The sequence below is a fragment of the Rhipicephalus microplus genome, chromosome 2, assembly GCF_043290135.1.
Source record: "Rhipicephalus microplus isolate Deutch F79 chromosome 2, USDA_Rmic, whole genome shotgun sequence".
NCBI classification, from domain to species: Eukaryota; Metazoa; Arthropoda; class Arachnida; order Ixodida; family Ixodidae; genus Rhipicephalus; species Rhipicephalus microplus.
In genome coordinates, this window is record NC_134701.1 from 280,369,254 (window position 1) to 280,381,379 (window position 12,126).

General features: G+C 44.1%; 1 protein-coding gene across 1 annotated transcript in view; it reads left to right on the forward strand.

The window, feature by feature from the left end:
- Nucleotides 1–12,103, forward strand: part of LOC119163159 (alpha-N-acetylgalactosaminidase) — a 12,840-nt gene extending 737 nt beyond the window's left edge. Inside the window, exons 2-7 of the mRNA XM_075884905.1 lie at nt 3,809–3,980; nt 4,063–4,237; nt 6,603–6,697; nt 9,112–9,277; nt 11,003–11,196; nt 11,793–12,103. Coding sequence (XP_075741020.1) covers nt 3,809–3,980; nt 4,063–4,237; nt 6,603–6,697; nt 9,112–9,277; nt 11,003–11,196; nt 11,793–12,074 — 1,084 coding nt within the window. The 3' untranslated portion in view covers nt 12,075–12,103. The remainder of the gene's footprint in view (nt 1–3,808; nt 3,981–4,062; nt 4,238–6,602; nt 6,698–9,111; nt 9,278–11,002; nt 11,197–11,792) is intronic.
- Nucleotides 12,104–12,126: the final 23 nt, after the last annotated feature.

The following is a 12,126-nucleotide window of genomic DNA, read 5'->3' on the forward strand; positions in this document are numbered from 1 at the left end:
TGCAACTGATCTCTTCATGCAGTGCGTGTGGGTATACAGTAAAAGCTCGTTATTGAAACCCCAGTTAATTCAGAAAATCGGATAATTATGAAGCGTTCGGATGTTTCTGGAAAGCATATCTATTCCCTAATATGACTTCAAACTTTTATTCATTCGGTTGTATCTGGCCGCAATACGATTAAATTCGTACAATCCTCGAAGCACAGCAAGAACAAAACGCTGCAAACGTGCGACGCAAATGAGCGAAAATGGCACTCACAAACAACCGAAACAGCCGCGGGCATTTAGAAAGGCATGGTCGCCTTCCACAATCTTACCCCAATCACTTTGTTGGTGGCCAAGACTTCAGCATCTGCAGCATATGTTTTTTTTTTATTTTACTTGGCGCACGCCAACTGTGTAGGCTCTGTATATATCACGTCCACAGCGACCGTGGTCAAAGCTAAGAGGCGCATTAGTTTTGTTTTCACCTCTTGCCTTGAGAACTGCGAATTCACTATCCGTGATCTAAGTACATTCGCGAGCCAGGTTAATTTAGCAGTAGATGTGGTGCCTGCTTGCTACATGGTGATGAATGATCAGTTGCCAGCCAAATTTGCACGGCATGCGAATGCGCGCACACACCCACACGCACACACCCAATCACCCACGCACGCGTACACACAAGCACCCACGCTAGCACACATACACACGTGATATTGATGGCGGTGGTATACGTAATAATGGATGGATTCATAGCACGTTACCGAGTCACATTGTGAATGAAGTCTCGAACTGCAGAATTCCCTTTATTACACTACGCTTGTGTAAAATCAGTGCTAGATTCGCGAATTCATCGCGAAAATGAGAATTCACTGAGGTAATAGAAACTTATTTATTGCTTTCTCGATGCTTCCGATGATTCTGCATTTGATTAATTTGGACATTCTAACTGATCCCGTGAAATCCAAATCAACGAGCTTTTACTCTTTATGGCTCTTATCCTCTTCTCTAATTCAAACGAAAGAGCGAAGGGCGATTGTGAAACCATAGGTGAGAGGGGTGAAGGAGAGGAGAAGCCGGCGTGCCGTATTGGGTGAGTCAAAAGGAAAGAGGAAATTGCGTGTGTTAAAAATAGTGAACATAACGCGCGCTAGAAAAGAAAAGCGAGGAATGGCACGTGGCACGAGCATCTTGCTTATTTTTGTCACTGGAATAAACTATATAGCGTCGAGACGCACTGCTTTATCTCTCTAGGCGTATTTGTCCTTAAAGCCTGGTTACATACGAAGTCTTTGGATTCAAAAGCGTCGAAAACAAAAGAAAGAAAGCTAAGGAACAGGCGTGCTTATTCGCGTGGCGATTTAAAAGGAAGGTTGGCCTTTTGTTGGAGTATCATTTTCTGAAGGTAGTATCATATTACAAAGATTATTTCGCAGTGATAAGCATGCATGGTTATAAATTCCACGAATAAAGTTTAATTATGTTGTCTAGAGTGTATTATAATGATGAATAAGATAAGACTATCTATATTTTTTGGCTCTCGAGTAGCTGAATTAGGACCGAAGTACGCAAATAATGAGATTGTCGAATCGGCGACCTGCCAAACTGAAATAGTTTCACACTGGTTTCATCGTGCCGGCACGATCCTCGTCTAATCTAACAGACTGTCTTGTTTCACCAGTTCGCTGTTCGTGACTATAGGAGAGAGGGAAAGCCCTTAAATGAGGAAGAGGGAATTATTCCGGCGTGTGTAAAGGGCGCCTACATGTCCCCAGGCCAGTGTCGTTGCCAGGGGTGGTACTCCCCCCGGAAATTTTTTCGCCCTGACATATACGGCATAAAATGACACTTGACCACATCTGCCTGCCTGGCCCCCACTTCGTATCAAGGTGGTGCCAACCACCCCCCCTTTCTTTTTTCCCCAAAACACCTGGGGAACGTAGAGAATAGAAAGGCCCTAAGAGGCGGAGAGCAAAACAAAGAGAAAAAATTGAAAATTTTGACCACATTTCATCATATCGATAACGTGTGAATTAGTGCCCGTAAAGCTGGATTTTATTGATGGACGTAATCACCTCCGGTGTTTTTAACGTCATCTTGCAGGTGTTTGCCAGTTGATCACATGACGAAAGTGACCCACCTTCACGTGGGATGGCAATGTGTCACCCTTGAATACAATCTTTATGCAACGCGGGTCACCCAGCCGTGAGATTTGGACAATGGTGCTATGGTCACTAACTTCCTTGATCGGCATTGGACGGTCGCTAAAATGAATGGAGATGTCCACATCGTATATCACACCTAGCACCATGTCACTGCAAAGTGGAATGTGAGGTTGAACTTTGATACCATCGAAGTCTTAGATCAGAGATGCCTGGTGTCTCTAGAGAAATCAGAGAAGCCTATACAGTGTATGACGTCGATGGCCAATACATTCTTGCGGGGGTTCACTTGAACATCCTTGATTTTGTTGAGTGCCAGAATTTTGAGTTTATTTGAGATCATCAGTAGATTCAGGAGTCTCAAATTGTCTGATGGAGTTTTTGGCACACAAAAAAGGACAGTGTAGTTTGTCGAAGCTACTTGCGGCTTCACAGTAGGTGTGGTAGAAGGTGTTGACGCACCCAGGGGTCTTCGTTTTTGCTTACGACTGTAAACAGGAGGGAAGGCATCCTTGCAGCCATCACTGTCTGCTGAATACAGTTCGGTGGACTCACTGTCAGTGTCGCTGAGTTCGCGGCTCCATTTTCTTGAGGAGCCCGGCGACGGAGGTGGCATGGCTGGATGGTGCACAGGCGAGTCAACTTCCAGTTTAGTCGAATATATGGCTGCGCGAGAAGCAAGAAAAATGAGCAGTAACTGTCATCCCGTAAACAAACCACAGTGCAAAAGACACACCGAACTGGATCAGTTTTTGCATAACGCTGACTCTCTTCGAATTATACGTACCATGGGAGAGTTATTTGGTTCACTTTGATCACAAATACTTTCTCTGTTAATGTGCTCCAATCATTACGGACGCATAATTAAGTAAGAGAGCGACAAATGTGGATCCTGACACTGGTTTACGCGTCTGTATCGGGACCAAATGATTGATTGATTTCTGGGGTTTAACGTCCCAAAACCACTATTTGATTATGAGAGACGCCGTAGTGGAGGGCTCCGGAAATTTTGACCACCTGGGGTTCTTTAACGTGCACCCAAATCTGAGTACACGGGCCTACAACATTTCCGCCTCCATCGGAAATGCAGCCGCCACAGCCGGGATTTGATCCCGCGACCTGCGGGTCAGCAGCCGAGTACCTTAGCCACTAGACCACCGTGGCGGGGCATCGGGACCAAATAAAACGTCAAGACAATAAGCGGCTGCTGGACACTGTATTTAGTCATCAGGAAGTTGTATGGACCATCCGGCAATGATCTGCGTTTTGCTGCTGAATAAAACAAATTAATGTTGTTAGTGCAATTGTATTTAATTCGAAGAACCGACAGCAAAAGAGAGGCGTGGTCTCAAGTTGGTGAGTGATGAGAACGGAGAGTTTTGGGCGGTAATGATGTTAAATATTGCAATGCGCCAGACAGAGACGTTATGAGTAAAAGCAGAAGTGACAGGTCGTTAAGGGTGTCCCGTTTTGGGCCTTTATTTCTCACCCTTGCAACTAACAACACTGAGCACTTGAGCAAGACGCTTTGAAATGGAAACATTTCATCACTGGCATAATTTTGTGCCTCGAACATTGGTATTGCGCACGTTTCTTTCTATGGTGCAACATGAGTAATAAGTATCATGATAATTCAGCCATCTTGTGTTTTTTCCCTGCTTTAGCCAGAGGCTTATCACTGAAATGGCCGACCGCTTAATGTACGATGGCTACAAGGCTGCTGGCTACGACTACGTGATTATCGATGACTGCTGGAGCTTCTATTATCGAAGCCAAGGGAAGCTGATTGGAGATACGCGGCGCTTTCCACAGGGCATGAAAGCAGTCGTTGACGAGGTATTATGATAATCATTTGCTCTGCTGCGATAGCGTATGACCTGATAGCATTTAACTGTCGTTCTTTTTATTACGTGTCAAGGTTCACGGCAGAGGACTAAAGTTCGGCATCTACACCGACATTGGAACAAAAACTTGCGGAGGCTACCCGGGAAGCTATGGCTATTACAAAACGGACGCCAACACTTTCGCTGATTGGGGAGTCGATTATGTCAAAGTTGACGGCTGCTCTGCGGATCCCAAGCAGATGGATGACCGTAAGCTCTCGTGCTGGCGGCTCAAATGAAGGGCACTGATCTGTGCGATCCGCTTTCACCGTTAGCGTCAGGCTGTCCGGAGCAGCAGTTTGCTGTGAATGCATGCTTGTGTTGATAATTGAATGATGAAACTCTGACACTAATGGCCCTGTTTGCCCATTCATTTTATAAATGCCGGAAATCAGAAGTGGCTATGAAGCATACATCTCATTTCCACGCAGTTACCGTATAAAGCGGCTAACTGTGATTTCAAATAAGAGCTATAGACAGGAATGAAGCCTCAATTTAAAACTACTTTTTTTTTCTGTTGAACAATTCTTCACAAAACTCACTAACTGCATAAAGGTTACTGAGGCGCTTAATACTTATTACATGCATTGGATGCGGCATATTCATGAAACACGCAGACACGTGGATCAGAATAGTCTGCCGACAAGACCGCGGCATGCCTGCGGGGACGGCGTGACGTCTGAACCTGTCAAGTGCATTGACGTCCATACTAGTCCAGCTTTCATTTCATGTGACATTGTCTCATGGCGTAATCTTTTGGTCGATTGACCTTGCAACTTAATCTGTTTACTTTGCATTTTATGACGCGATTACTTGTGTATGCGTCGGAATCGAGGAAAGTCAGTATCGAGAGGGAGCCACGAAAAACTTAGCATAATTCAAGTCAATTTTCGAGGTGGCTCAAGATCGATTTTTTTTTTTAAAGCGGGTCAACTCAGCTTTCAAAATGCGAACCAAAACTCGCGTGGCGTCTTCGCTTTGTCACGTGAGTAAGTTTTCCTGTGAGCGGATGTTGGCGCCGACTCATGCTATAGATAGTGCTTTCGCATTTAGGCATGCTAAAAAAAAACGATATTTTTCGTGTTAGTAAATTACATCCTCACGATACCAAAAACACCCCTCTTGCTGCTAGAAGACGGTTGATAACCGATTAAACAAGCAAAAAAAAGTTCAGGTGTTGGCTCCACTTTGAAATTACCACACCAGTCACCATGACGTCATGCACACCGACAGCTTAAACTAGGGCCTTCGTGGCCCCTCATGGGTAGAAATGAAGTAGTCCATCTCCATGGGAGTCACAGATTGAACATAATGAGTTTCGGAGAGAGAGAATAGGGATGAAAGAAAGGCAGGGAGGTTAACGATGGCTGAGCCTAGTAGGCTACCTTGCACTGGGGAGGGGGTAAGCGGAATAAAGTTAGAGAGAGAGAGAGAGAAGGAGAGGAATGTCACTCATGCCATCGACAAAACGGCAGTTATGTACTTAACATCATAGATGGTCAGTCACACCCGTGCCCTAATCAATTGAGCACATTCGTTGCATTAACTTGTATGCGCGGTTCCATGCACCCAAAATCTTGCCGATGGTGAAGCCATGATGGTGCCGCTTTCGTTCTCAAGCAGCAGACTTCTGAACGCTTGCGAGAACTGGAGTGATGGTGTCAATCAGTTGCAACACGCTTTGAACTGTCGGTGGCAGTATCTTGCTCAGCACCACGCGCATAGCACTGACCAGGGTGCTGACCATGCATAAGGCTTCTCATGTTGTCACTAGCGAGAACTAGCATGAAAAGGATGGTTAATACCTCGGTATTCCGTTAACATCGCATGGTGGGCTCACTCGAATTGGGTGACGGGCTCAGAAATAGTTTCTTTTCCTTGTGGTTTCTCACGAGCTCGAAGTTGTCGTCCCCTGATTCATCACTGCTGACGTAGTAGGGTTCGGTGCCATCACTGTCAGCGCCGCTCTCGGAGCTGTTGCGATTGTTAAAAGCAACACCCGTGGTCATTCCGGTGTCCTGTAGTCAGTATTCTGTAGGGCTCTACCTCAATCGCACACCAGTAGGAGACCGCGCTTGACCAGCGAAATGAAAATTATTCACAAAAAAACCATGGAGCTCAAACATTCGGCATTCTGCCACACCGGCACTTCCAACTAGATTCAGGAAATCAGGAAATTTCATTGCCAAATAACTAAGAAACAAATAAACTGTGAAATTAGTCCCGTCGCTATCAGAGATTTTAGTGGGAAATCTAAAAGTGATAAATTTCAGAAGGGTTTCATGAAGGGCTGTTCCCCTCAGTATCACTAAAAGTGATGCTTTTGACATTGATTGCCTCATCTATTAATGAACTATATATATATATATATATATATATATATATATATATATATATATATATATATATATATATATATATATATATATATATATATATATATATATATATATATATATGTGTGTGTGTGTGTGTGTGTGTGTGTGTGTGTGTGTGTGTGTGTGTGGAAAAAGAGAGAGAGAGAGAGAGAGAGAGAGTTTCTACATACATCATCGTTCTAATTCATTTGCTGCAGTCTACACGGAAATGGGTGAAGCCCTCCGCTCAAGTGGAAGAGACATGGTCTACTCTTGCGAGTGGCCACTGTACCAGCAGAAAGCTGGAATCATGGTGAGCACGCTTGAAATTATGCTACCGTCCAGCGCTTTCACTTGGTTATAAACGGGTCATCTCAGCACTGCGTTAGTTAAGCTTCATCGTATGCACCACCGGCGCAATTAGGAAGTGGCCTGGGCGCAGGTTAGTGGCGCTAACGGGAGCTGCAGTGGTTCAGCGGTGGTGCCATGCGTAAACAGCCCTCGAGATATACAGGCCTGAAAGCCTTGCCTTCGTTTTTGGATTTGCGCTTGTAATAACTTATAATCTGACCAATGCGAAGACCCCTTAGGAACAGCTGTATCACGTCTTGCCTTGAAAATAGACCTTGTTTATCACTTCATATGAAAGAAGCCTTGATACAAAAATATCTTTGGCTGGCTTTAATGTTCTCTATAAGTAGTGATTATCGCTTGGGCCCCTAGTGCTTGAACTTTTGGTAAAGTTGGAAAGACCTTTGTTTAAGGTTTGGTCATCGGCTTCCAAAGATTTTGTGTACAAACACAATCATCTAGGACCATTCAATTCACCGTCATACACTTTAAGGAGTAAACTGATGAGTGAAAGGTAACAAGTAAAAAAATGAAGAAAAGAGAAAGAAAAAGAAAACATAATTATTAGCTAGTCTAAAAGTACTGCCATGCTACCTTACAATTGAAAAAAAAAAATAGAGGGATTTTCAGAGATATGGAGAAAAGAAGAGAAAGCAATTACGTTGTGCATATTGGCAATCATGACAATACATACACGCCACTCTTTTATTGAACCCATTCAATCAGTTTTCATTACCGATCCTGAGATTTGATGGACCCTTATGCGCACTGAAGTTATGCTTCGATATTATATTTACTCTATACAGCTCTTACCATCAACCATTGCCTCCTTCATATATGGGTTTCTTCCTTTCTTGTTCATTTTCACTTTCAGTCTTATAACGTTCAACTTTCGGTTCACTTCTGGCGAATAGCGCTGTTCTCCCTCAGAAACATAATGACGCTAAGTGCCAGCGCAAGAGAAGATTACATCTTGGAATCACAAATGCCGCAACAAAGTTAGAATGGGAACACCAAGAAGCAAAATGACACAGCGTTGGCCTTAATCTCTTGCCCGTATTCTAACCATGTTGCGTTATTGTTGCGTTGTTATGTTATGATGAACTTTTATTAAATCTCCCAACCCATGAATCTACCTTAAAACAATTACGTCTTGACGTTGAGCACACATCGCAATGTAATGGCTATACAGTGGTTAATTACCACACCCAATTATCCGCAAGTGGAATATAAACAAGTAATTGGTTGGAGAACGCACATGGATTCATGAGAGGCAGTCTTTTTTCTAATTCATTAGCACGCATTGTGACATCCCACAGCTGATATTGTTCATATCGACAGTGTGAGGTAATTGACGTGGCCTTTGTTATAGTCAATGATAAAGGTCAACAAACACTGGAGCCAAAGAACGGTATAGGGGATGTTATTCGGGATTTTTTAAACTGCATTGTTGATAATATATCAACGCGTAAAAAAATTAATGTAAACAAAACGAACAGATACCACCGACAGGGATAAAACCTGCAACCTTCGCAAAACGCACCTGATACCAACGGAGCAATGGCGGCTGTCGTCCTCTCATCCACTTCGTCGGGTATACATGCGCATACATCAACCTGGGAGTGTTAGCGTCGCTCGTAGCCATCACGGAGCGAGCGGAAGGCTCCTTTTAGCCAGCTGGTCTCACGTAGCACGTGATCTTTACGAGCTGTTGGCTGATCAATAAGCCTTCGGACACTACCTGAAGGCATAGTGTCTGCCGGAGCGTGACCTTCGTTATCAATAAATGAAAGAAAGAGGGCGTAAGGGCTCGTTTCTTTTTTTTTCTTTGTTAGACACGTATGTCAGCGAAAATTTTGAGCTGACTCGAACTCACTCGTACTTGGATTTTACTCACTCATACTTACTCAGCCAAATTTTCTTCAACCGGACTAATTCGGACTCAGAATCACTGAAATGTTTCTAAAGCGGACTTTCCCAGGCTCAACTTCAGCAAAGTATTATTCCCTGGAAATCACTCAAGCCGAGGCTCACGGCTAGATCTGTTTCAAGGAATTGAACCATGAGCGAGTTCGCTGATTTATCGCTATAGACACGACCCCCATCAAAAGCCAACAGAGAATGAAGTCTATACTTTCCTTGGTATCATTCTTTGACGGTTTCTGTCAAGCTTGTGTTTAACCGACACAAACGAGTCCTTGAATTTTCATCCCTTTATGCTGATTTTCACTTAGATATATTTTCTACCCGACTTTTCGTTCCTCAGTTCGGGCCAGTGACCTGGGTAATTCTCTTACTGTTAACCTCTCTATCCTCCGCATATTATTCGCGTATGTCATTCTATGCGTCTAATCTCATCTCTCTCACTCTACCTAGCCCAACTACAAGAACATCTCAAAAACGTGTAACCTGTGGCGGAACTACGACGACGTTGGCTATTCATGGGACAGCATCTACGACGCGGTCAAGTACCAAGCCGCCAACCAGGATGTATTGACGGAAGTGTCGGGGCCTGGAGCCTGGACTGATCCCGACGCGGCACGTAATTCGCTCACTCGAAGCGCAGATAACGGGAGCCGCTCCCAGAAAACCTGTGAGCCAGGCTAACGTGTACAGGATACAGTTTAGGTGTGCACCTTCCTGGCACATCCAGAGCAACAGCTTTTACTGAACATATCTAGAGTGCGAAATAGCCTTATCGAGAATATCTTTCTTTCGACACAGTTTTTTAATGGAAAATTAACAGGAAATCATGGGGTAGAGAAGATTGCCCTTGATAGGTCTTTAGCTTTTAAATAAAGATGGAGATTATGACATTGCCACAGAACAGAATCCACTTATTGAATTCATGGATTAAGAAAATTTCTAACTTTAAAGAAACAAGCATTGCAGTTAAAGATCAGGAGCGTAGCTAGAGGGTGGCACACCAGGCCTGTCCCCCCCCCCCCCCCCCCGCCGAATTTTTTTTGCAATGACCGAGTAATAAAGAGAGAAAAACGACCATATTAAGGGGGTGCCCTCTCCGAAATCAAGAAGGAAATCAAGGAGAAAATCAAGGACGTCCCCGCCCCCCACAGAAAAATATTTGGGACTACGCGCCTGTTAGAAATATACCTTGAGGGTGTCTAAAGGAGTGTACAGCGTTCAGATTTATGTATACGCTTTTTTTTTTACCACGAAGTGTTTTATGCCAGGGCCTACGAAGACTTAAAAGACGCATTTCCTTCCCGGAAGGGGCGTTGGAAAAATACGCACGACCAAAAGACCAGAAGTTCTATCATCGGGAGTCGACCCCATGACATTTGGGTTCGACCCCCGATGACGGGCATGGTCACCACTGTGCCATGGTGACAGGCTTTTAAGCTTTAAAAATACGCATTTTATATCTACCTCAGTCCTCTCAGTGTTCTTGGAGAAGTGAAGTAATGCATCATGACCACGACATTCGCAATTAGTCCTTCAACGCTTCGTTTCTAGGCTTCTGTCTCATGCGATGCGTTTCTAAAAGGAGTATGTGCAACATTGTCAACGCCAAACAGACCTCCGGGTGGCGATGTCACCCCAAACGTTGGTGTCACCAAAAACAAAAAGCTATGCGACACATAGAGCAACGTGCCTGCAACGGGAAGTGTCCTATACTTAACCCTCAAACTAATTAAATATGATGAATGAAGGAGATTTCAGGGAGAGAGGGCGGGAGGAACTGGGAAGGGCTGTTTTTGACAGTATGAGCATGAGGGTATTCTGGACTTCCCTGGCTACCCTCTTCGCGCTCATATTTGTACTACTGCTTGAGCTCATAGTGATGTAATTCACATATGTGCAATGCCATGTACGTATCAAACAAAAAACTCTTCCTACTTGTAGATTTAAACTTCGCTCAAGAGAAGCTTGAAATACGAGCACTAGCTTGCGTCTCTGATCACAATCTAATACCTCGTTGCACGCCATTATATGGTTCCTTGGCAGCACTGAAAACGCGCAGGACTCAAGATATTTCCAAAGCGGGCGATAGAAGTATTCTTTACTACTTGAAGTTTCAGTACGCTCAGTCTGAATAAACTTCAGCCGATGCCTCCACGACCAATGACGTCCTCTGGAGTAAGTTTGAAGACATAGTGCTTTTCTGATTGTGCAACTTGATCTTTTGTTAAGTCTTGCGTTTTCATCTCACTTCACAAGAGCTGATATGTTACATATATGCATTTCTCCTGAAGTGTTGCGCACGCTATGCGTTTTCTAAATGGCGGAAATGTGTTTCAGATAGTCGCTGGCAACTATGGCTTGACCATCGAGCAGCAGCGCATCCAAATGGCTTACTGGGCCATACTGGCGGCACCTATGATCATGTCAAATGACCTCCGAAGCATTAACAGGAAATCTAAGGAGCTACTCCTCAACAAGTACATAATCTCTGTTAACCAGGATCCACTAGGACTGATGGGGAGGCGCCTGTCTAAGGTAAAAAACTCGTCTTTGGTACTATTATCCCTTGAGTTACTTGGATTTAAAAAAGTTAATTTTTGTATTATGACATGTTTTCTGAACTCAAGCCTAATTCTGTTATCACCTGAATAGTACGCTGCGATAAACAGGGAAAAATATAACGACTTGTGGGCCATTGACAAAATATTTCACGAAAACCCAGAGGACATGTAACGGCCACCATAGAAGACGAGTTTATAGCTTCGATGTTATCGAACTCGGCACAGAAGCTAAAAACCAAAGTGCGTCACTAAGGAAGCGTCTCCGCCGTATCGTCAGCAATATTCCTGCAAAAAAATAGAATAAAGTGCACCGCTGCGTAGTAATTCTAACACCCCCGCTAGCGCAGCCAGAAATGTCTTTCAGGGAGACGGGGTGGAGGGTTCAATTATACTTTGGGTACACTCGTGCGGGTATTTGTATATGTGCATGTATTTATACGCATGTAAAACCGAAAATTTCCGAATCGATTTGAACCCCGAACTCTCCTTCCTACCCAGGCTACGACAGTGACATTTCCGTTTGGTATCTTAGTTTCCAATAATTTGAAATTGCTTTGGCCTTCTCTCCAGATAAATAACACGGAGCTATGGACCAGGTGGGTTGCTCCCAAACTGCCTGACGGTCGTATGTCCCTGGCTGTGCTGGTGCATAACGCAAACGTTTGCGGTGGACCTTCAAGAGTAGTGCTTGGAATATCGGACCTAGATCTGGACAGCCCAGGTGGTTATCAAGTCACGGACTTGGTTCAGAGCAACACATTTATCGGAGTGTTCTATCCAGGCCATAGCATCACCGTTACTGTGCCACCATCGGACCTTTTCTTCTTCAAGGCCACTGTCATTAAAGAATGAGGGAAAAAAGAAGTAGAACATCTGGAAAAGTATGAAAGTTTGTATATACTCA